The following is a 25,562-nucleotide window of genomic DNA, read 5'->3' on the forward strand; positions in this document are numbered from 1 at the left end:
AGGTGGGGCTGAGAGAGTGTGATTAGCCCAAGGTCACCCAGCTGGCTTCATGTATAGGAATGAGGAAACAAATCCAGTTCACCAGATTAGCCTCCGCCGTTCATGTGGAGGAATGGGGAATCAAACCCAATTCTCCAGATCAGACTCCACCTCTCCAAACCACCACTCTTAACCACTACACCATGCTGGCATGCTAGAACACAAGGCTAGCATGCAAGAAGGCCCAGGTTCAATCCTTGGCATCCCGGGTAAGGCTCTTTGATAAGGCCTTTCTCTGCACAAGACCTTGGAGAGAAACCACCCGTCGGAGGAGGCACTACAGCTAGAGTCAGCCAAGAGTCCAACTCGCTACAAGGCAGTTTCTCAGATCTCCTAAGAAGTTCAAATAGGAGAACCATTGGGGGGTGGGGAAAGAGATGTGATAAAGAGGCAGAGACTCAGAGAAGCAGAGACTCAAAGTTGAGTGGCAGGAGGAGGAGGAAGAGGAAGGAGAAAAAGAAGGAGGACGAGGAAGAAGGAGAAGAAGAAGAGTTGTTTTTTATATGCCAACTTTCTCTACCAGTTAAGGAAGAATCAAACCGGCTTACAATCACCTTTCCCTTCCTCTCCCCACAACAGACACCCTGTAAGGAAAGTGTTACCTTGGCTTAGTCCCAGCTCTCTTAGAGCTGTCAGCCCGAGAGAGCCCTAAGAGAGCTGTGACTAGCCCAAGGTCACCCAGCTGGCTTCTTGTGTAGGAGTGGGGAAACAAATCCAGTTCACCAGATTAGCCTCCGCTGCTCCTGTGGAGGAGTGGGGAATCAAACCAGGTTCTCCAGATCAGACTCCACCGCTCCAAAGCACCACTCTTAATCACTACACCATGCTGGCTAGAGGAAAAGGTTCTGCATCATGACCCTCCTTATACGATCTAGTGGATTCAAACATGGGGGCCTAGGATTCCCACAGAGGCCAGCCACATCCCCAGAGATCACGATCCCCTCTTCTGGCAGCAAGATGACCAAGTGCTTCTCCGCAATGAGGCTGTATTTGGGCCACTGTGGCTGAGAGCAACCAACAACCAATCCGGGTTTGCAGTGTCAGCTCCCCGTTGCAAACTCCCCCACTTCCTCCGACGGCAACAAATTGTGCTTTGAACAATCAGAACTCCGTTGAATGCCAAATCCAGCACCTTACCCAGGCAAGGAAGTTCATTATGCTGGGCTCTATTGTTCTAAAATCTACTGGCCTGCCAGGCATGTTTGGGGAGGATGGAGGGTTGAGAGGGGAAAGGGAGTTACAGGAAGTGGGACTGTAAGGCTCCTTGAAGAGAAGAGGCACAGAGAGACGTTCCAAAGGCTGAAGCCGGCCGTGCTGTGAAGAGGCGTTCAGCAACGCAACAGGGGGTCAGTCCGAAAGCTGTCGAGCTGTGCCGAAGGATTTGTAGCCACTCACAAGTGCTCGCTGGGTAGGAAAGAGACAGAAGAAGAAGAGCTGGTTTTTATATGCCAACTTTCTCTACCGTGGCTCAGTGGTAGAGCATCTGCTTGGCATGCAGAAGGTCCCAGGTTCAATCCCCAGCATCTCCAGTTAAAGGGACTAGGCAGGTAGATGACGTGAAAGACCCCAGCCTGAGACCCTGGAGAGCCTCTGCCGGACTGAGTAGACAATACTGACTTTGATGGACCAAGGGTCTGATTCAGTATAAGGCAGCTTCATGTGCTCATGTGTACCACTTAAGGCAGAATCAAACCGGCTTACAGTCACCTTCCCTTCCCCTCCCCACAACAGACACCCTGTGAGGTAGGTGGGGCTGAGAGAGCTGTGACTAGCCCAAGGTCACCCAGCTGGCTTGGTGTGTAGGAGTGGGGAAACCAACCCAGTTCACCAGATTAGCCTCCACCGCTCACGTTGAGAAGGAGTGGGGAATCGAATCCGCTTCTCCAGATCAGAGTCCACCACTCCAAACCATCGCTCTTAACCACTACATAGAAGTTAAACCCTTTCGCAACCATTTGCTTGTTCGCATGCTAGGACTGCTAACGCCCCAGGCTCAAGATGCATCAGCCTATCAAGTTCTCTCTTTCATCAACACCAGGCAAGGCGCGGGATGTTCCAGAGGAGGTGCCCAGAGGTTCCAAACAAGACTGCTGGTCAATTTTTTTACCAGATCAGGGATCCAGCCCATTCTGGTCAGGGAGTCGCTCCCCTTGAAGAACCAGTTCTCAGGGCAGGGTTGCTCGTAGATCTGAAGGTGATTTCGGTGTGGTTTTGGGTGGGCTGGAGGAAATTAATTTTCATCCCACAGTTCCGTTATCAGAAGAAGAAGAGTTGGTTTCTATATGCCGACTTTCTGTACCGCTTAAGGAAGAATCAAACCGGCTTACAATCACCTTCCCTTCCCCTCCCCACAACAGAAACCCTGTGAGGTAGGTGGGGCTGAGCGAGCTGTGACTTGCCCAAGGTCACCCAGGTGGCTTCATGTGTAGGAGTGGGGGAAAAAATCCAGTTCACCAGATTAGCCTCCGCCGCTCATGTGGAGGAGTGGGGAATCCAACCCAGTTTCTAGATCAAGAGCCCACCGCTCCAAACCACCGCTCTTAACCACTAGGCCACACTGGCTCTCTTCCTCCTAAGGAGCTCCACATGCGTGCAAGAGCACTCCCTGGCCTAATCCGGCCCCATGGTGACCACAGAGTTCAACAACCCAGCAGCTTTGTTAAACTGCTATCATCCCCAGGTGGAACCACCGGGGCAGAAGATGTTGCTGGACTTCCAGAGACTGGGGTGCATCATATAACCTCACCGAAGCCATAACCGTGTGTCGTCCCCCCCACAATGGGGACAACTAGCCCACCTAGTACGAGGCCTATCTTGCAAAAGGAAGAAAAAGAGGGGGCCGCACCAAAACAAACAAAAGTGAAGAAACAATTGGTGCAAGGGAAATAATATTTTAATAAGTTCTGTAGCCCCAACGTGTTTTGCGTAAGCTTCTTCAGGGGGAATCTTTTTCTCCTTTAGCGTCCCTTGCAAGAAATGCTGCAAATGTCAACCCACCCACTCAGCACGAGGCCTATCTTGCAAAAGCCCATCTCCCCGTTCGGGGATAAGTCCCTCGGCTCACCTGGCAATATGGGACAGGATCTCTTTCACTCGGACCACCAGCCTCTCGTGTTGGACTGGGTTGCTCTCGATGGCACTGTGCAGCTTAGCCATGTAGAAATCCAGAGTGCCCAGTGTGGGGGTCTCTCCTGTGCCTGTTGGGGGGCAGAATCCTGTGACTGTGAACGGAACCCAAAGCCAGTACGATATGCAAATTAATATTGAATGAGTCAATCAGCCCTGGGGAAAGAGCGGAGAACTACGAACCCCTGGAAACGCCCCCCCCAAAAAATTGTCCTCCTCACTTCTGCCTAAGCTGTGAGTCTCTGCATGAAGCACCGAAGAAAGTAGAAGCAGATTGTAAGTAGAAGTAGATTGAAGAGACAAGAAGACGACGAAGAGTTTTTTTTTTTATATGCCAACTTCCTCTACTGCTTAAGGGAGAATCAAACCGACTTACAATCTCCTTCCCTTCCCCTCCCCACAACAGACACCCTGTGAGGTAGGTGGGGCTAAGAGAGCTCTAAGAGAACTGTAACTAGTCCAAGGTCACCCAGCAGGCTTCATGTGGAGGAGTGGGGAAAGAAATCCAGTCCTCCAGATTAGAGTCTGCTGCTCATGTGGAGAAGTGGGGAATCAAACCCAGTTCTCCAGATTAGAGTCCACCACTTATTTTGCATAATTTATTCATTTTGCATAATTGATTCTATCAGCCCCAGGGAACAGAGAAGAACTAGCAGCCCCTAGAACCCCCCCACAAGTTGTCCTCGCTTCTGCCTAAGCTTTGTGCCTCTGCATGAAGCACCGAAGAAAGCAGAAGCAGATTGTAAGTAGAAGTAGATTGAAGAGAACAGAAGCAGGAAGGAGGTTCATCTCTTTGAAATGCGGTGTTGGAAGAGAGTGTTATGGATACCGCAGACAACCCAAAAAACAAACCAGCCGTTCTCAGTAGGTAATCCTTTTGACTCGATTGTATTTTTATAGGCACTCAGCAACACACCTGTGTGTAAAGGACCGTCAAGTCACAGCTGACTTATGGCAACCTCAGCAAGGGGCTTTCAAGGCAAGCGAGAAGCAGAGGGGGTTTGTCATTGCCTTTCTCTGCAGAGTAGTCCTTGGTGGTTTCCTGTCCAAGTACTGACCCTGCTTCGCTTCTGAGATCTGACAAGATCAGGCTGTATCATGAGAGCCAGCGTGGCGAAGTGGTTAAGAGCAGCGAACTCTAATGAGGAGAACTATGTTCGATTCCCCACTCCTCCACATGAAGCCTGCTGGGTGACCTTAGGCCAGTCACGGTTCTCTCCGAACTCCCTCAGCCCCACCTACCTCACAAGGTGTCTGTTGTGGAGAGAGGAAGGGAAGGCAAGTGTAAGCTGCTTTGAGATTCCTTAAAGGTAGAGAAAAGCGAGGTATAAAACCAACTCCTCTTCTTCTTCCCTCCTAGCAACACACCTAAACACCGGGAAACGGGACCATTTACTCTCTCTTTGCAATATCCCACACACACCTTTTGCTGTTTGTTGCCTTGCATGTATATACCTGCCAACTGAATGTGGGCATTGCATGCATCTAACGAAGTGGGCGCTCTGGCTCACAAAACCATCTGCTACAACAAATGTGTTCATCTTGAAAAGCACAGTATTCTGTTAACGTAGGTTGAAGAAGAAGAGGAGTTGATATTTATATGCCAACTTTCTCTACCACTTAAGGAAGTATCAAACCGGTTTAAAAATCAACTTCCCCTCCCCACAACACCCTGTGAGGTAGGTGGGGCTGAGAGAGCTGTTACTAGCTCAAGGTCATCCAGCTGGCTTCATGGGTAGGAGTGGGGAATCGAACCCGGTTCTCCAGATTAGTGTCCGCTGCTCATATGGAAGAGTGAGGAATCAAACCCAGTTTTCCAGATCAGAGTTCACAGCTCCAAACCACCACACCACTGCTCTTAACCACTTCAGAGAGCCAGCGTGGTGTAGTGGTTAAGAACGGTGGTTTGGAGCGGTGAACTCTGATCTGGAGAACCAGGTTCGATTCCCCGCTCCTCCACATGAGCGGCAGAGGCTAATGTGGTGAACTGGATTTGTTTCCCCCGCTCCTACACACAAAGCCAACTGGGTGACCTTGGGCTAGTCACACTCTCTCAGCCCCACTTACCTCACAGGGTGTCTGTTGTGGGGAGGGAAAGGGAAGGTGACCGTAAGCCGGTTTGATTCTCCCTTAAGTGGCAGAGAAAGTCGGCATAGAAAAACCAACTCTTCTTCTTCACCACGCTGAAGAGGGTTTGGCCTCCACAACGCTCTGGTCTCGTGGCCTGCCCCGCTTACCTGGGACGGGCAGGCTGGCAAAGCTGGCCGTCAGAGCCTGACGCACGGCCTGGAGCTGCTGCTGCAGGGCCATCGTCTGCCTCTCCTCCGTGGCCAGCTCTTGCTCCAGCCGCTCCTTGGCGCAGCACATGCTCTCGGTGTGCTTCTGCAAAATGGCGTTCTGCTCCTCGAACTCGGTGTTCATCTTCCGCAGGCGCCGCAGCTCCGCTTCCCGAGCTAGTCCAAGGGCGTGGGGGGGGGGGGAGAAACAAAAAGCACGGATGAATTTTGATGGCACCAATGGGCACCGCATTGGGGACCCCTGCTCTACCTAAAAGCCCAAGAATACAGCTGTAGATTTGGATTAATACCTCAAGCTGCCTTATAACAAGTTGAATAGCCAAAACTAGCCTCAGCTTATCAGATTCTGACCTATTCTCTCTAGTATCAGAGGAGCATGCCTATAATATTAGGTGCTGTGGAACACAGGCAGGACAATGCTGCTGCAGTCGTCTTGTTTGTGGCTTCCTAGAGGCACCTGGTTGGCCGCTGTGTGAACGGACTGCTGGACTTGATGGGCCTTGGTCTGATACAGCAGGGCCTTTCTTATGTTCTTAGTACTTGGAAGGGAGACCCCCCCCCCCCCAGGAAGTCCAGGGCCGCCACGCAGAGGCAGGCAGTGGCAAAACCACCTCTGAACAACTCTTGCCTTGAAAACCCTACAGCTGCCATAAGTTGACGGCGACTTGATCGCCCTTAATTATTATTACCATATAACAGTTGGGTCCATATAGCTCAGTACTGCCTAGCCTGATTGGGGAAGAAAGGTCTTTCCTAGCACCTAATACTTGAGACCATTTCTCTGAAGATTCAAGGATTGAGCCTGGGACCTTCTGCAGGCAAAAGAGGTGATGTACCACTTAGCCAGAGGAGCCCCGTGGCGCAGAGCGGTAAGCTGCAGTACTGCAGTCCAAGCTCTGCTCACGACCTGAGTTCAATCCCGACGGGAGTCGGTTTCAGGTAGCCGGCTCAAGGTTGACTCAGCTTTCCATCCTTCTGAGGTTGGTAAAGTGAGCTCCCAGCTTGCTGGGGGTAAAGGAAAGACAACTGGGGAAGGCACTGTCAAACCACCCGGTAAACAAAGTCTGCCTAGAAAACGTTGGGATGTAACGTCACCCCATGGGTCAGGAATGACCCGGTGCTTGCACAGGGGACCTTTATCTTTACCACTTAGCCACGGCCCTTCCCTAGTGCCCAGAGCAGTAGAAAGGCCAGATCCGTGGGCCCTTCTCACTCCAGTCATCCTAGACCCCTCCCTCCAACAAATCTATCGGCTTCCCAGTCCCTTCATCACAATGTCCTTCCAAGGTTGGGATTTTCCAGTTGGAAGGACGCCTTTCTAGAAGAAGAAGAGTTGGTTTTTATATGCCGACTTTTTCTACCACTTAAGGAAGAATCAAACCGGCTTACAATCACCCTTCCCTTCCCCTCTCCACAACAGACACCCTGTGAGGTAGGTGGGGCTGAAAGAACTCTATGAGAGCTGTGACTAGCCCAAGGTCACCCAGCTGGCTTCATGTGTAGGAGTGGGGAAACCAACCGGGTTCACCAAATTAGCCTACGCCGCTCACGTGGAGGAGTGGGGAATCAAACCCGGTTCTCCAGATCAGAGTCCACCCCTCCAAACCACCGCTCTTAACCACTACACCACGCTGGCTTTCTAGTCCACTCAACCTGCTCGCAATAGTACGGTCTCCTCCCCAGGGCACATGAAGTAAACAGACAAAGAAAAGTACCTTTAAACACGCACAGAGCGCAGCTCTCCCGCCACCTCAGAGCTACAACTCAACTCTGCATGCCCAAGTTTTGGTGTCAGAGTCTAGAGGAAAACTTTAATATTGTTCTTTTTCGTTTGGCTGGTCAAAATTAACCACCAGTGGGGGTCACCCCCTGCTCCCTGGGACACGGGGCCGCCCTAACTTTCACAAGATGGCTGGTACCTTTATTCTGGTCCAGGAATTCCTCTGTGAATATGGGGGTGTCAAACGTCGAGAAGCCGTCGCTGCCACACTCTCCAACCTGGCAGAGGAGGAAAAGAGAGAAGGCGGCGATGGTCAGGGAAGACACAAGAGAGCCATGTTGTAACCTTAAGGTCCAGCAGGGGAAAAAGGAAGATTTGAAGGCCAAAATGTGTGGCTGGGGCGGGAGAAAACTGAGGAAATCGTTTTGTTGGGGCATCCTAAGCAAAAAGAAATAAAAGGGCCAAACATGTACTGATATGTTGCCGATTCTACCACTAAGTTAGATCAACGTTTATTTCCCCCCTGCTTGGTAAATTCATAATTTTTATATCAAAATCTATACTCAATTGTTACTGAGGGTGGTGAAGTTAAATTGACTATTTCAAGTACCGTAATCAGGGGTCACGATGAATGTGGTGGGCTTGAGAGCTGTCAGCGTGTTTTATCTCCTATGCTTTCCCCCTTCCTTTTCTATTTCTGTACCCCTAAAAAATAAATTCCCTGAAGAGTCAGTTGAGCTTTTGGCAAAGAAGCTCCTATGAGGAGAAGACCCTCAGCTTATGCTCCAAACTGCCAAGTTCTGAGCTGTTGCTATTAAAATACACAGAAATTTATTAGAGAATGATCGTTAAAATATTTTACAATTTTATCAATTTTAAGGTGATCATTTTATCGGGGATTGTTTTTATTGATCTTACACCTTTACTTGTATGGGGAGTCTGTGATTCTGCGGTGCAAAACTGTTGAGTCTGGAAATTTTGATGTGTTGACATGCGATTGGTCAGTTGACCGTATTAGTACATTTGATTTGTACTCTGAAATAAAAGGGCTGCACCAGTAACAGGAGAGAAAAATAAGGCCAAGGCCAGTGGTGCAAAAAATATTCTGTAGCCAAAATTGATGCTAACTTGAAGGACAACTAAAATAACTACAGATCCCCCTGAAGAAGCCCCTTGGGCGAAACGCGTAGGGAATTTCTCTTCTGAGTAATAGAAAAGCCTTTTTTACCTAATTTGCACCAGGGACATCTGGAGCATCTCCCCCTCCAAACATATATTTTTGTACAACATATATTTAAAGGTTGGCACTTGGGTGTACTATTATTTTTCGTCATCTTATGGCATTGTACATTTGTTATATCTATTGCATTTTTATCACACCGTCCCTCCACAGCTCATGGCAGCATAGGTGGGTTTCCCTTCCCCTACCAGTCCTCACAACATAGGCATGCTCATAAGAACATAAAAAAACTTGGAAGGCTTCATGGAGGAGAGGGCTATTCATGGCTACTAGTAAAAATGGATACTAGTCATGATGCATACCTATTCTCTACAGTCTCAGAGGAGTATTCCTATTATATTAGGTGCTTTGGAACACAGGCAGGATAATGCTGTTGCTGTCGTCTTGTTTGTGGGCTTCCTGGAGGCACCTGGTTGGCCGCTGTGTGAACAGACTGCTGGACTTGATGGGCCTTGGTCCGATCCAGCATGGCCCTTCTTATGTTCGTATGGGTTTCAGGTCAAGGTCTTTAACTGGAGATGCTGGGAATAGATCCTGGGACCTTCTACATGCCAAGCAGATGATCTGGCACTGAGCCGCGGCCCCGTGCCCATTTCCCCCTTGTCACATGAGGGAGGTTTGATGCTCTTAATACAAGACTTCCGGTCTTTCCCAAACTCCTGCCTAGGCGCTTACCTTGTACCCATTCAGCAGGGTATTGACAGCTCCTGGTCCTGCATCCTCTGGAAGAATTAATGGAAAAAGTCAGCCAAGGGAAGAAGACAATGTTGCTTAGAGGCACCCAAACAGGCCCCAGGCCCCAAATCTCAGCCTAATCCTCCATCCCATTCATATCCAGAGAGCCAAACCATGCCTTAAAAAAATCAGAAATATGCTTCATACTCATGTTTGAAAAAGAAGTGTACTTTTAGAAGGTGGAAGAGTCAGAATTATCTAACTTCAGAGGAGTGGGCATAAATACACACCATGATCCTACAGGGTCACTAAACTGGGGTTATCTGTTCCCAGGAAAAAGGCTAGCCCCAGTGCAGCAACTCATGCTGAGACATGACAGACAGCCTCTTTCGAGACAGAGCATTGTTTTGAGGACAATGGCCTCAGAAGCGACTGAATGACCCTACCCCTCTTCCCCATGCAGACATAGAGCTGAATCACCTGCCACCCAAGGAGGAGCATAGCAGAGAAACAAGGGGCAGCCTCCCCCACAAACAGGGCTCCTGGGAGCCTCTATTTAACTCTGTCACATATTGTAGTATACGCAGTTTGGGAATGAACTCTCCATGCCTGAAACTACACTGGGTCTCCAATCTGTCTAGCCTCACGCCAAGCAGAACGGACTCGGAAGGGGCGCGCATACGCACCTTTCTTGATCTTCTTCTCCTGCATCTTCTCTGCACACATCTTGTAAGCCTCGGACTGCTGGTATTCCCTCAGCTCTTTTATGTACTGCTGCTTCTCCCGCTCTGCCTCATCCAGGTATCTCTGGAAGGAGGACCACGGAAACATTCAGGCATCATAAGAACATAAGAAAAGCCCTGCTGGATCAGACCAAGGCCCATCAAGCCCAGTAGTCTGTTCACACACTGGCCAACCAGGTGCCTCCAGGAAGCCCCCAAACAAGACGGCTGCAGTAGCAGCAGCAGCATGCCTCTGGTCCACAGCACCCAATATATTAGGTATGCTTCTCTGTGTGGTGAGAATTTTTTTTATTGAACATTAGTTTGTATTAAATATTAGTTTGGGTTAAGAAAAACCAATTTGATTAATCTGTAGCTTATTAATCTATAACTTAGAAGCCATATGAAGACCTGACTTTTAGATGACCTCAGCTCCAATTAGGATCTTGACCCTAAAAGGTCATAGGAAATTGCATTACTTAGAGTTAATCACCCGCAACACATCGGATGCCCCAAAATTATGTTTGTGATAGCAAGGCCATTTAAGCAGGCAACAAATTGTCTGCTCACGTAGGGGGAGATTGTTCTGTCCCTCAGCCAATGTACCAAAAACAATCAGTTATCAGACCTGGACACTGAAAGAATTATTATGGAACAAGAGGTCTTCCAAACAACTTATAGTCATGATTTGTGAAAACTCATATCCTGAAGAATTTGGCAGGAGGGGGCCATTTGAGACCCTTTCTCATGGTTTAACCTATAAAAGGCTAGTCCAGTTGCCCAGTCCCTCATCCTTCTAAGAGAGAGACCCATTTCTGTCTCTTCCTTGGAACGACCTCAGAGATCTCTGACTGTTTGTCTGTCTGTCACTGTGTGTGCTGTCATATATATATTCAGTTAAGTATTGCTTTCTCTCTTTGCTTTATATTTCCTTGTAAGTATAATAAAGCTGCATGATTTACTTTATACGTTTGGTGTGTGCTGTTTAAGAGTGGCTTGTGTGCAAGGTTAAATTCTCTGAACTCTGCTCCTGGTAAGTAGCAGGCAGAGAGATAGCTAATCACGAGGGACCGAGAGAAAGGGGGAGGGTAAGGAAAATTCTCCCGACCCTCTGGTCCTAGAGAGAGTAGGTATGCATCATGACTAGTAGCCATTTTGACTAGTAGCCATGAATAGCCCTCTCCTCTATGAACATGTCCACTCCACTCTTAAGCCTGCCACGTTGGCAGACATCACCACATCCTGGGGCAGGGAGAAAAGCCCTGCTGGATCAGACCGAGGCCCATCAAGTCCAGCAGTCTGTTCACTCAGTGGCCAACCAGGTGCCTCTAGGAAGCCCACAAAAGACGACTGCAGCAGCAGCATCCTGCCTGTGTTCCACAGCACCTAATATAATAGGCCTGCTCCTCTGATCCTGGATAGAACAGGCATGTATCATGACTAGCATCCATTTGGACTAGTAGCCATGGATAGCCCTATCATCCAAAGAACATATCCACTCCCCTCTTAAAGCCTTCCAAGTTGACAGACATCACCACATCCTGGGGCAGGGAGTTCCACAATTTAACTATGCATTAAATTGATCATAACCAACTGGGGCTCATCAATCAAAATGAAGGTTTGATTTAGCTATCGCAGCTAACAACCAACAAAAGGACAACTCTTCCATGACATTTTCTAGCTTGCTAAAAAAAAATGCAAGCTCCCACGTGCACGCACAGAGGGCCTTGGGGTTTCTGCAGAACTGCAGCCACTCCACACAGCTCTTGTACGCTCCACCCGCATGTCCCCCACTTAACATATTCATGCAATACAACAAGGACTCAAGGTTAGATTGTATCTTTAACAAATGCCAGTATCATGTGCCACAATTTTCTAACCACCGGACCTTCCCAAAATATAAGGGAAATGTTTACATTTGGGTTCTGGCAACACCAGTACCTCTGGACTATATCTACAGCTAAGCTACCATGCTATTAAATACCACTGAACTTGCATTTTATAAAGGCCAGATTTCCTTCATATTATATTCTATCTGTACTGATATGGCCAAATTTGGATAAATCCTTTCCCCCAGATTAAGCTGCCGTCACCTAGTTTATTTACTATCACTACTATTATTACTACTAATTACTACTACTATTACTACTTAATAATAATAATTACTACTACTACTATTACTACTAATACTATTGGTAGTAGTAATAATACAAGAAGAAGGAAGAGGAGGAGGAGGAGTTGGTTTGTATATGCCTATTTTCTCTACCTTTTAAGGAGAATCAAACCGGTTTACAATCTCCTTCCCTTCCTCTCCCCACAACAGAGAGAGACCTTGTGAGGTGGGTGAGGCTGAGAGAGTTCAGAGAGAACTGTGACTAGCCCAAGGTCACCCAGCTTGCTTCATGTGGAGGAGTGGGGAAACCAACCCGGTTCCCCAGATTAGAGTCCGCCGCTCATGTGGAGGAATGGGGAATCGAACCTGGCTCTCCAGATTATAATCCACCACTCATGAGTACGAGTGGGGTATCAAACCTGGTTCTCCAGATTAGAGCCCGCCGCTCTAATATTGAGTAGTATTGAGCAGAGAGTAAGACTAGATGACCTGAATGGCCCCTTCCAACTCTATGATTCTAGTACCACTAGTATTAATAATAATACAAATTTGCACAGCAATTCCAAACTAGAAACCTGCTTCACCTGCTTCTCCGTGGGTTGCAGTTTGCTCCACTCAGCCCCAAGCATCTTTGTGATCTCTGGAAAGGGCAAATCCGGGTGCTGCATGCGGATTTGCTCCCGACGTTCATTTAGGAAGCGGACATAGCCCGTCACTGGGGCCTTGGGCCCGTTGGGGAGAATCTTCTTCCTCTTCTTGCCCTTCGGCCAGCCCCGCTTCTTCACTGGCTGGGGATGAAAACAAGAGGTTTCTACGTTCTGGACTAGAACTATTGCGTGTCTAATACATCCTGCAGTTCTTCAGGGGCACAAGGGTACTGGGCAGAGAACCTACCTTCCTGAGAATGGTTGCTCAGGTTAAAAAGACGATCAAGTTTCTAGCCCTCATGGTTCTGAAGATATGCTTAGTAATTTGTGGAGCAGGACCAGTTTCAGCTCCTGGGAAGACGCAACAGTTGTACTGCTCTTGTGGATGACCCCAGAGCTCAAACTGGTCCTACTCACCACTTACCAAGCATATCCTCAGAACCATGAGGGCTAGAAACTTGATCGTCTTTTTAACCTGAGCAACCATCGTTATCGGCCAGAAGCAAGCTGAGCTCTCAGCAGCTGGCCAGCAAAAAATGCAAAATCAAATGAATGTTTTGCATAATTGATGCACATTGCAGAACAATTTCTCAATGCAGAATTGGGATCGCCTCGACATCAAATTCTGTTTGTAGTTCACAGGAATTTTTTTTTTTACCATTCTGATTATACCAAGTGAGGCATCTTAATTTTGGGCCCCCAAATTCCCATCAGTCTCCCTGTTCCCTTCTCATGAGGCCACCCACCAGGGCTGATCAAAATCTTCCCATGGAAACCAGCGAGAAGAATGATGAGCCAGTCAGGAACCATTAAGGACACATCCAAACCTTCAAAGCGCCAGCATTCCCATGAAATCACTCAATTCCCAGGTTATACTGGAAAAGTTTATTAAGGATCTTGTGTGTGTGTGTGTGTGTGTGTGTGTGTGTGTGTGTGTAAAGTGCCTTCAAGTTGCAGCCGACTTATGGCGACCCCTTTTGGGGTTTTCATGGCAAGAGACTAACAGAGGTGGTTTGCCAGTGCCTTCCTCTGCACAGCAACCCTGGTATTCCTTGGTGGTCTCCCATCCAAATACTAACCAGGGCTGACCCTGCTTAGCTTCTGAGATCTGACGAGATCAGGCTAGCCTGGGCCATCCAGGTCAGGGCATTTAGGCTCTTACTGATTATAAATAAGTTTGTAAGCAATCATGAATAAGTTAATATGATTTAATATAGGCTAGTTTTATTATGTAGCTGTGTTAGTCTGTCGGTAGCAGTAGAAAAGGCAAGAGTCCAGTAGCACCTTAAAGGCGAACAAAATTTCTGGCAGGGGTATGAGCTTTTGAGAACTAGAGCTCACTTCTTCAGATACAGCTAGAATGTGATCCCATCCATCCTTAAGATGAGGAGGAGAGTTGGTTTTTATATGCCGACTTTCTCTACCACTTAACGAAGAATCAAACCAGCTTACAATCACCTTCCGTTCCCCACAAGAGAGCTCTAAGAGAGCTGTGACTAGCCCAAGGTCACCCAGCTGGCTTCGTGTGTAGGAGCGGGGAAGCCAACCCGGTTCACCAGATGTGGAGACCACTGCTCATGTGGAGGAGTGGGGAATCAAACCCGATCCTTCAGATGAGAGTCCACCACTCCAAACCACCGCTCTTAACCACTAGACCAAGCTTGCAGGAGTGAATTAGACCCGCAATGGCAATGTAAAAAGCAAGCAAATGACATTAGCAGGCCTGATTGGATTAGGATAGATTGCAGAGGGGTAGCAGGCGTGAAGAAATTAGCATTAGTTTTTATGTTTGCATTGCGCTGTTGTTGTTTTGTTGTTGTGTACTGTATGTGCGTTTGTGTTTTAATGGTTAGAAAATAAAAATATTGGGAGGGAGAACAAACTCCAGCATTCCCAGCTGGGAGGGGGGAAGGACGCAGCTCGGCCAAGTGAACGCACCAGCGGCCTCACCTCTTCTTCACCATGGGGCTTCTCGCCAACAGGTCGCGGGGCCTCCCCTTTCTCTTGTTTAACAGCCACCAGGAAGCTTCCATGCTGGGTCTTCCCGGAGGTGTTTCTGCAACCCAAGCACACCAGATTATAGCATAGATTTCCGCAGTGTAAATAACAACAACACCAGCCCACCTCCCCAGAGCGCTGGGCCTCCCCGTTCCAAAGACTCTCCCTACTTATCGTAAATTTTTAACTGTTCCCAAATACAGAGTGCTTTTCTCCAAGGCTAGATTAAATGCAGGAGTTAGCAGGCAGGTTTTCAGGGGTCCCCTTTTCTGAGCGATTCTGTGATTGTGGATCAGGCAGTCTGGACACTGTTTGGCATTTTTTTGTTCATTGTAAAAAGCATGATCTCGCCAGAGACAAACGGATCACAGTATACATTCAGAGGTGGGGACTTGCCCTAAAGCGAGAGATAGTTGCAAAGCATCAACAGAAGTATAGTGTCCAGATCACACGAAGTGATGGTATCGCTTTACTCCACTCTGGTTAGACCTCAACTAGAGTACTGTGTTCAGTTTTGAGCACCACAATTTAAAAAAGATGTAGACAAGCTGGAACGTGTCCAGAGGAGGGCAACAAAGATGGTGAGGAGTCTGGAGACCAAGTCCTATGAGGAAAGGTTGAAGGAGGTGGGTATGTTTAGCCTGAAGAGGAGAAGACAGAGAGGATATGATGACCATGTTCAAGTACTTGAGGGGCTGTCATATTGAGGATGGTGCCGAGTTGTTTTCTGTTGCCCAAGGTCAGACCAGAACCAACGGGTTGAAATTAAATCAAAAGAGTTTCTGTCTAGACATTAGGAAGAACTTTCTAACAGTTAGAGCGGTTCCTCAGTGGAACAGGCTTCCTCAGGAGATGGTAAGCTCTCCTTCCCTGGAGGTTTTTAAGAAGAGGTTAGATGGCCATCTGTCAGCAATGCTGATTCTGTGACCTTAGGCAGATGATGAGAGGGAGGGCATCTTGGCCATCTTCTGGTCACTAGGTGTGGGGGGGAGGTAGTTGTGAATTTCCTGCATTGTGTAGGGGGTTGGACTTGATGACCCTGGTGGTTCCTTCCAACTCTATGATTCTATGATTCTATTCTATTGGCGGATACTGATCCAAATGTAACCCTCGCTGTGGCAAAGTTTTTATTTATGGTTTTTAATGATACTTCCTTTTAACTGCTCAGATATTGTATTTCTGTATGTTTGGCTATTTTTGCATTCTTGAATTTGTTTTGCTCGTGACCTGTTGGTCTGCAAGCGTAAAGTACAGAATAAAGGAATAAAGTCCACCTCCCCAACACCTCCACTAACACAAGAAGAGATTAGACCAGTGGTTCCCAAACCTTTTAGGCCACTGCCCCCTTGGTTCTACAAACTCAACCCCAGCACCCCACTACTCTATCAAAAGCATTATTCAAATTGGGGTTTGCATGACACACTGAAGAAGATAATAACATTACAATTTCAAAACAGTAACAATTAATTGCACATCTATTCAAAATCAAATTAATACTTTTTGGTTGAAATTCATTCAACAAAACTGATGAACTTGATCCAGTGGTACCAGCTCTTCAAAGTCTGGGGGGAAATTCAGATAGTTTCCACCAAATTTGCCAGCATGGTGCCATAGCTTGATCTATTGTAAATTAGTGAACAACACAGTTGAAGGGGCCCACCTCTAGCGCCCCCCTGCTGCCCTCTTGCCTCTTAGTGCCCCCTAGGTAATCCCACCACCCCCTGGGGGGTGGTACCGCCCACTTTGGGAACCAGTGGATTAGACACACTCTAACTGAAACCATCTCTTTGAATCCTCACTTGTGCTATGGAAACTCGCTGGGTGACCTGGGCCCATTCACACACTCTCAGCCTAACCTAACTACGTGAGGATAAAACGGAGGAGACAGCCGTAAGCCCATCTTGGGTTCCCACTTGGGGGGGAGGCTGGATCTCTGGGGGATGACTGGATCTCTGGGGGAGGACGGCAAACTTGGTTGGCTATTTTGGACATTCCCTAAAGAAAGCCGTTTTTTTTTTCATGACTCGTGAGATTGGGGTTATTTGTCCCGGAGGGCTGGGGTCAGGAAGCGGGGGGCGTGGGCCCGCTTCTCCCCAGCATCGCAGCATGTTTGTGCACCTCCTGGGGTTTCCCTGGCAGTTCTCTGAACTTTCCCAAACCTCCTTTGCTATGAAATTCATGGCAAAGCCCAGAACTGCCCCGTGGGCAGGGAAATCTGGAGTTTCCCAGACCTGTCCATGTGGCAGAAATTTTCCCTTCCTTAGTCCAGACGGTAGCCATTCCCCATGCCACTGGCAGGGATTGGGGGGTCATTTTAAACCTGGAAATGATGCGATGGTATAGCATAATGTCAATTACTGGTAAACGAGAGGCTTAAAAAAGCCACCCAGTGGTGTGAGAAGGGAAACGGCCCGTGCAGGTACTAGGGGAGGGAAAATACAAGGAAACCTGCTATCTAGAATTACAGAGTTGGAAGGGACCACCAGGGTCATCTAGTCCAACCCCCTGCACAATGCAGGAAATTCCAAACTACCTCTCCCCCACACACGCCAGGGACCCCTACTCCATGCCCAGAAAACGGCCAAGATGCCCTCCCTCTCATGATATGCCTAAGGTCATAGAATCAGCAATGCTGACAGATGGCCATCTAGCCTCTTCTTAAAAACCTCCAGGGAAGGAGAGCTTACCACCTCCCGAGGAAGCCTGTCCACCAAGGAACCGCTCTAACCGTTAGAAAATCCTTTCTAATGTCTAGATGGAAACTCTTTTGATTTAATTTCAACCCATTGGTTCTGTTCCGCCCCAAAGCATTTCCATGGGGAACAGGGCTATATAAACGGAAAATTACATCAGCAATGCCCCAGATGTAATGCTGATTCTAAGGTCAATGCTGATGTAATGCTGATTCTATGACTTTGGGCAGATCATGAGAGGGAGGGCACCTTGGCCATCTTCTGCGCATGGAGTATGGGTCACTGGGGTGGGGTGGGGGAGTAGTTTGGAGTTTCCTGCATTGAGCAGGGGGTTGGACTAGATGACCATTGTGCCCCTTCCAACTTTATGATCCTACTTAAAATAAGCTAAACACAAGAGTATAGACCACAGTCCCATATCATTTATCCAAGCAAATTTGCAGAACTATTTTGTGCAGTGCAATGCTATTACTTGTGCCGAGAAGCCCACTTGAATAATTCAGTTTTGCATCGTTTGTACAAAGTCAGGAAAGTTGGGGCGTTCCTGATCTCCTCAGGCGGGCCATCCCACAAAGCGGGAGCCGCAACAGAGAAAGCACGCGTCTCAATCTCAGAATTTCAAGAACAATTTAATATCTTTTTAAATTATACAGCTAACAATTAAGAATACAATTAAACTTTCAAAAACGACTAAGGATCTGAATGGATTTACAATAAAAAATATACTAGATAGGACTTATGATGATACAGAGCATTGAAATTTAAAGAAGAATTGGTTTTTATATGCTGACTTTCTCTACCACTTAAGGAAGTATCAGACCTCCCCACAACAGACACCCTGTGAGGTAGGTGGGGCCGAGAGAGCTCTAAGAGAGCTCTAAGAGAGCTGTGACTAGCCCAAGGTCACCCAGCAGGCTTCGGGTGGAGGAGTGGGGAAACCAACCCGGTCCCCCAGATTAGAATCCGCCGCTTATGTGGAGGAGTGGGGAATCAAACCCGGTTCTCCAGATTAGAGTCCACTGCCCCAAACCACTGCTCTTAACAGCTACACCACACTGGTTGATGTAAGATGTAATGTTTTAAAATAATAATTAAGCTCCATGTAAACTAAAATGTGATGATAATTGTGCGTATTTATATGTTGTTATGTTATGTTCGTCTGTTAGTTTAAAAAGGATTAAACTATTTTTTAAATTAAGCTCCCGCTCTCCTGTCTTTCTACAAACGATGCAAAGCTGAACTATTCAACTATTCTTACATCCTTGTGTCTGACAGAGGAAAAAGGTGTTCTGAGGCTTACAGGAGGGCAGCAGATTGCTGTTTGGCTCCGTGGGACATCGCTGGTTCTTCGCATCGAGAGCCGTTCACAGCCAATCCCGCTGGGGAACCTGGAAAAAGACAGCTCTGCATTATTACGCACCTTACCAGCCCCAGGAAAGACATGGGGAAAGACTGGGGCAGATTCCCGCACAACGGGAAGCCTCTCTTTTCTTTCCAAATGCTTCTCATGCCAGAGAACGCCATCAGAATAAGTAACCACGTCACGCAGGAAAGCTCTGGGCCGGATGCCACAGATCCATTCCACTGGCCGTGGCTGTTTTCTGTGACTCAAGAAGCAATGCCGTGGCAGAATAGGCTTCAAACGGATTCTCACTTCCACAGAAAGCTCCTTGGGCGTGAGGAAAGCCCCGCCATGAACGGATCCAACCCTACAAGTCCACGTTCCCCAGACTTCTGGTCCCAGCAACTCTTCCAAGAGGCCGACAAACGCATGAAGTCAACTGCCTCCAGCTGTGGTTCGGCCCCAGGTTTGAGTACTCTGAAGCAGGCCCTCACTGCACGCTGAAGGTCTATTCTGCCATCAGCGTGCCTCTTGGGATCCTTTTCACAAAACTCTCTGAGTGGCTATTCCTACATCTTGCAGCTGGCATGGGGGCGTTTGGGTAGTCCCTTCTCACAAGTTCAAATCTAGGGGGCAGGAGTGAAGGGATGCCATGCCTTTATAATGTCGTTTTGTGGGAAGCACGTGCCTGGCATGCCACAGGTCTCAGCCTTGGTCCAAGCTGTCTCCGTTAAAAGGATTTTAAGGTAACAAGAAAGACCTTTCTCAGCCTGCAATCCTGGAAAGAGCCTGCTACTCAAGACTCAGAGTAAATAATACTGGATCGAGTGGTCTGCCTCTCTTTGAGGCAGCTTCCGGAATCCATCTAGATTTTGCAAACAGGAGCCCTGGCTCCAAGGCTGAGCATAAGCTGAAAATCCCAAATTCGATCCCCAGCATCTCCAGCTGAAGGAGCTCAGGTATTTTTCCTTTTCTGTCCCTTGGCAGCCGCCGGTGAAACAGGGCAATCCTGAGCTCGAAGGCTCAATGCTTGGATTGTGCCTAAGGCAGTTTCATAAACACATAACTGGTGATGGTGAATCCCGCATGTTAAGTATGCATTACGATCACCCAAAACAAACCATTAGCCAGGGATCCTGGGGGGTCCCCACCCCCCATCTTCTGGGCTTGGAGCAGGGGTCACTGGGGTGTAGCGGGGGGAGGCAGTTGTGAATTTCCTGCACTATGCAGGGGGCTGGACTAGAGGATTCCGGTGGTCCCTTCCAACTCCACGATTCTACGCTGGTGATCCTTACAGATGACATTTTCCCAAGCCACCAATTTTTTAAACCCGATCAGCACATCAAACAAATCTGAAAGGGGGGGGAGACACCATTGCACCCCTAAATCTAGACTGGGGGGGGGCACGCTAAAGGGGGTCGGGAAATTGCAAAAAAACATCCCATTTGGAAAAAAGGGACGTGTGGGGAGGGGAAAGCCCCCCCTCCCAGTTACCCCTATTATCCTCCCCCCCCAAGTTCTCCCCCCCCCCAGATCTTAGATCCTTTCTGCTTCCTGGGTCTCCACCCCTCCCAGATCAACCCCCCTCCAGCCCTCTTAGCTCCAAGACCCGCTCCCCCATTTCCCAGCCCCACATTTAAAAATAGCCATTCTCTCCCCCAACTTTCCTCTTCCTTCCCTTGCTTTTTCTCCGGTCTCTCTTTCCCCAGGGAAGCCCCGCCCCTTTCCCCGCCTCCCCCCCAGCTGGCTCATTATGCTAACGAGTTCTTCCGAGACCCTGATTGGACGGGAGCGGCCTGCATCACCCTCGCAGGCGAAGGCGATTCCCCCCCCCGCCGTGCGTCACGGCGCGCGTCACAGGCTCGGAGGCGCGCGACTCTCCCGCCCCGGCCAATCAGAGGCCGCGCTGGAGTTGAAACAAACAAACAAAAGCTAGATAATGAATGGACGGAGGCTGGGGGAGGAATGACCAGGGATGATCAATGATAACGTGCATATGTCAAATCATTCTTGGTTAAGTTTTGGAGAAATCTTAATAACGAGAAATTAATAGCGAGTTTTTCCTCCCTCTCCCATAATGCTAGAACACAGGGGTCATCTGCTGAAGCTGGAGGGTGAGAGATTCCAACTGAGCAAAGGAAATATTTCTTCACACAACGCATAGTTAAATTGTGGAACTCCCTGCCCCAGGAGGTGGTGATGGCTGCCAGCTTGGAAAGCTTTAAGAGGGGAGTGGACATATTCATGGAGGAAAGGGGTATTCAAGGCTATTAGTTAGAATGGATACTAGTCATGCTGCATACCTATTCTCTCCAGGATCAGAGGAGCATGCCCATTATTTTAGGTGCTGTGGAACACAGGCAAGATGGTGCTGCTGCAGTCGTCTTGTTTGTGACTTCCCGGAGGCACCTGGTTGGCCACTGTGTGAACTGACTGCTGGACTTGATGGGCCTTGGTCTGATCCATCAGGGCCGTTCTTATGTTCTTATGAGAAATCTTAGGTCATATTGGAAGGTGGACCCTACCTAGGGTTGCCAACTCTGGCTTGGGAAATTCCTAGAGATTTGGGGGTGGAGCCTGGTGAGGGACCGTAGCAAGGTAGAATGCCATAGAGCCCACCACCCAAAGCAACCATTTCCTCCGGGGGAACTGATCTCTGCTGTCTGGAGCTCCGTTGTAATTCCGGGAGATTTCCAGGCCCCACCAGGAGGTTGGCGTAGGTTTGCCAGCTCCGGGTTCAGAAAAAAAATGGAGATTTTGGGGGTGGAGCCTGAGGAAGGCAGGGTTTGGAGAGGGGAGTGACTTCAGTGCCATACAGTCCAATGCCCAAAGTGGCCATTCCCCCCCCCCCCCGGGAACTGATTTCTATAGCCTGGAGATCCACTGTAATAATGGGAGATCTCCAGCCATCACCTTCTTTTGCCTGATATCTGGAAAAAGAACATATAGAAGATTAGTCCTGTTGGGACATAATATTGTGATTAGAACTTGATAGGAATGACTATTGTGATACTTACCTTGTATATGTATGGTGTATACCTATTGGGAGAAGAAATATGGCTTCACTAGTTGGTTTACTATTGTTATAGTCCACATAGTTGTACAGGTTTTTTGTAATATAATATTGAATAGGATTGGTTATATAGAACCTTTTGTTATTGAAATTTTGTATTTAAATAGATTAAGTCTGTGTTTTTTTGTACCACCTGGAGGTTGGCAACCGTACATCTAGGGTTGACAGCTCCAGGCTGGGAAATACCTTGAGATTTTTGAGGTGGAGCCTGAGGAGGGCGGGGTTTGGGGAGGGGAGGGACTTCAATGCCATAGAGTCCAATTGCCAAAGCAGCCATTTTCTTCAGGTGAACTGATCTCTACCAGCTGGAAATCAGTTGTAATAGCAGGAGATCTCCAGCTAGTGCCTGGAGGATGGCAACCCTCCCTACTGATGAGCTTGAAGGCGGGAAAAGGAAATGGTTGCCACTGGGATAACCACTTATAAGACACTGAAGGGGGGCGAGGCAAAGGAGGAACATTATTCCTAGTAGAATTTAATTATATTAATTACTTCCAAAAATGTTAACAACATTACACATTACCAAACGGAAGCCAAGTCTCTCCCTGAAGGATCAAGGCTCTCTACAATGAATCTCCTGTTTGCGACAAAGCACATGCATCTCTGCCGTTGGTCGAGACCCTTTCTGTCCCACAGATGTTTTAATTGTGTTTCAGCAACTGGGAACTCTTTCCCACGCCAGCCCGTAATATAAAGCAGTCCATTAGGCCTCCGCTTTACCACCAGTTTTTGTTGTTAGTGTTTTCCTGCAGAGCCCTGGGAAGAATTACACAAAAGGGTGTTTTTTTAAAAAAAAATTCATGAGTTTTTCTCCAAGAGGATGTGACAAGATGACTAGGGGTCCCAGTAGGGTTGCCAGGTCCTTCTTCGCCACCGGTGGGAGGTTTTTGGGGAGAGGAGGGACTTCAATGCCATAGAGTCCAATTGCTAAAGTGGCCATTTTCTCCAGGGGAGCTGATCTCTATCGGCTGGAGATCAGTTGTAATAGCAGGAGATCTCCAGCTACTACCTGGAGGTTGGCAACCCTCGGTCCCAGCTTGGGCAGCTTTGGGGAGATGCTTTAGAGATGCATTTTCTACAGGGGAACCGATCGTGGTTGTCTGGAGGTCAGTTGTAATAGCCCGCACATTTGGTCATTTCTTGGCCCCTTCCCCCTTACGTACCACCGATACCAACGTACAGCTTTGGAGAGCCAGCGTGATGTAGTGGTTACGAGCGGTGGTTTGGAGTGGAGGGCTCTAATCTAGCGAGCTGGGTTGATTTCCCTGCTCCTAAGCAAAAGCCAGCTGGGTGACCTTGGGGAGATGCCCGCCCCCAGTGCACAGTTGCAAAGGCACATGGTTAGGGTTGCCAACCTTCAGGTGGGACCTGGAGATCTCTTGGAATTACAACTGACCTCTAGACTACAGAGATCAGTTCTCTGGGAGAAAATGGCTGCTTTGGAAGGTGGACCCTATGGCATTATACTCTGCTGAGGTCCCTCCCTTCCCCAAACCCCACCCTTCCCAAGCTCCACCCACAAATGTCAACTCAGAGTTGGCATCCCTATGGCCAAATCTAACATTGTGGTCACCCAGTGAGGTATAAGTAGGGTTGCCAGCTCTGGGTTGGGAAATACCTGGAGATTTGGGGGGTGGAGCCTGAAGAGGCAGAGTTTGAGGAGGGGAGGGAGTTCAATGCCATAGAGTCCAATTGCCAAAGCGGCCCTTTTCTCCAGGGGAACTGATCTCTGTAGCCTGGAGATCAGTTGTGATAGCGGGAGATCTCCAGCCACCACCTGGAGGTTGGCAACCCTAGGTATAAGGGACTGGTCTGTGGAGTGGGAAGAATTGGGCATAGACCTTAGCTGCATCCCCAAATATCTGGATAGTGTGTATCATTGCAATTATTTGTAATTATTTACAATTATTTGCGACTGGATTGTCTTGTCCACACCAGAAAATCCAGCTGCAAATTATGATTGTAGCGTAACGATATTGTAATAGCCAATGAAGTGTGGATGCAGCCCTGGTGTAGTAAAGTATGCAGCCCTGGTGCAGCAAAGGAACTAAGCACCTGGTTCAAATCTTGCCTCTCACAATAGCCCTGCAAGATACGCCAATAACATCCCATCATTGCAGATGGAGAAAATGAATGGCCTTAGGTGAGTTGCTCAGATTCAGACCTTTGTCTGCCACTATGGAGATAATGATACTGGCTGACTTTACAGGGCTGTTGTAAGGGATGTAGAAAGATAATGCAGGTGGAGAGTTTTGAACACTGGAAGCGGAATAGAAATCCTGGGAGCCCAATGGGCAGTGAATCAATCCCTTAAACAAATAAGCACATGCTAATTATTGGTGTTCAGTCTCAGGCCAGCCTTGAAATTCTTTGATTTTAAAATGATTCCACTTACAAACTTTGTTTCAAGTTTACAAAATATAAGTTGTTGGTTGAATTTGGACTTTTCTCTGTCTATTGTCCTTGCCTACTTTGCAGGGTTCTTGTGCAATTAACATGGGAGCAGAGAGACCACCGTACCCCCACACGTCTGTCTGTCTGTCTGTCTATTTGAAAACATAAATGTTTGTGCTTTTTTGCTCTTCCCGTGCTAACTTCACAAGAACACTGCAAGGTTGCCAACTCTGGGTTGGAGAAATTCCTGGAGATTTGGAGAGACAGCCTGGGGAGGGGAGGTTTTGGGGAAGGGAGGGACTTAAGGGGGGTTTAATGCCACAGAGTCTTCTCCCCTTCGCCTGCCATTTTCTCCAGTAAAACCGATCTCTGTAGTCTGGAAATCAGCTGTGAGTTCGCTGGCATTCCAGGTCCTACCTGGAGAGTGGCTACCCTATATATTAACACACAGAGCCAGCGTGGTGTAGTGCTTAAGAGTGGTGGTTTGGAGCGGTGGTTTGGAGCGGTGGACTCTGGTCTGGAGAACCAGATTTGATTCCCCACTCCTCCACATGCGCGGCGGAGGCTAACCGGGTGAACTGGATTTGTTTCCCCGCTCCTCCACATGAAGCCAGCTGGGTGACCTTGGGCTAGTCACAGCTCTCTTCGAGCTCTCTCAGCCTCACCTACCTCACAGGGTGTCTTTTGTGGGGAGGGAAGGTGATTGTAAGCCGGTTTGATTCTTCCTTAAGTGGTGGACAAAGTTGGTATATAAAAACCAACTTTTCTTTAATAGATCATGATGGGTAGCCGTGATAGTCTGTCACTAGCAGTAGAAAAGCATAGGAGTCCAGTAGCACCTTAAAGACTAACAAAATTTCTGGCAGGGCATGAGCTTTCGTGAGATAAGGATAGATGGACTCACATTTTAGCTGTATCTGAAGAAGTGAGCTGTGGCTCATGAAAGCTCATACCCTGCCATATATTTTAATATATATCACATGGGAAACAATCCTGAGATCCCTGAAGGTAGGAGGAAAATATAATCCGTCCGCTACCCTTGAACTTCTGCAAATCTCTAAATAAATAACCTGGGTTTCGCTTCCTCCTGGTGTGCCAGCAAAACATCTGCCTTCCCAGGAGACCCGCTGACAGCATCTGGAAAAAACCCGGAGGCAGAACTCCTCGGCAAGCGCAAAGAGTTAGGGGTGTCTTTGGACCGGCTGCCCTTTCCTGGCTGCCTTCTCGTCACGGAGACCCCTGTGGTTGGGTAGGCAGTGGGGCCCGGCTCTGTAAGCGGCATTCTCCACCCAAAGGTGGGAGATTGGATTTCTGGGCAGCGAGCCAGACCCAAGCTCCCGTTACAGCCCTGCCGTTCCACCTGGAGGCGAGCAGTATCAATAATTTAACCCCGGGGCCGTCTCCCATTGTCTGCAGGCAAGGTGGCACGATGCTGCGCGGGTCCGGCCGGAGGGGCAAGAGCGGAGACGCGGCCACTGAGCGG

General features: G+C 48.3%; 1 protein-coding gene across 1 annotated transcript; it reads right to left on the reverse strand.

The window, feature by feature from the left end:
- Positions 1 to 3,099: 3,099 nt before the first annotated feature.
- On the reverse strand, positions 3,100 to 18,608 carry HMG20B (high mobility group 20B). The gene is made up of 8 exons (XM_056867718.1): positions 18,571 to 18,608; positions 14,530 to 14,635; positions 12,517 to 12,720; positions 9,784 to 9,904; positions 9,098 to 9,144; positions 7,382 to 7,460; positions 5,403 to 5,618; positions 3,100 to 3,236 (listed from the first exon to the last, which is right to left on the reverse strand). The coding sequence occupies exons 1-8, from the start codon at positions 18,606 to 18,608 to the stop codon at positions 3,100 to 3,102; spliced, it is 948 nt and encodes a 315-aa protein (XP_056723696.1).
- Between the last annotated feature and the right edge of the window lie 6,954 nt (positions 18,609 to 25,562).

This window comes from Euleptes europaea, chromosome 2 (assembly GCF_029931775.1).
Source record: "Euleptes europaea isolate rEulEur1 chromosome 2, rEulEur1.hap1, whole genome shotgun sequence".
Classification (NCBI taxonomy): Eukaryota; Metazoa; Chordata; class Lepidosauria; order Squamata; family Sphaerodactylidae; genus Euleptes; species Euleptes europaea.

Excerpts from the sequence above, each read along its gene's own strand:
- HMG20B (XM_056867718.1), bottom strand. The coding sequence starts at position 18,608 with ATGTCCCACGGAGCCAAACAGCAATCTGCTGCCCTCCT. Across the intron at positions 14,636-18,570 it reads CAGCAATCTGCTGCCCTCCT|AAACACCTCCGGGAAGACCC; the intron begins GTAAGCCTCAGA and ends CTTGGGTTGCAG. Across the intron at positions 7,461-9,097 it reads CCCTGCTGAATGGGTACAAG|GTTGGAGAGTGTGGCAGCGA; the intron begins GTAAGCGCCTAG and ends CTCCTCTGCCAG.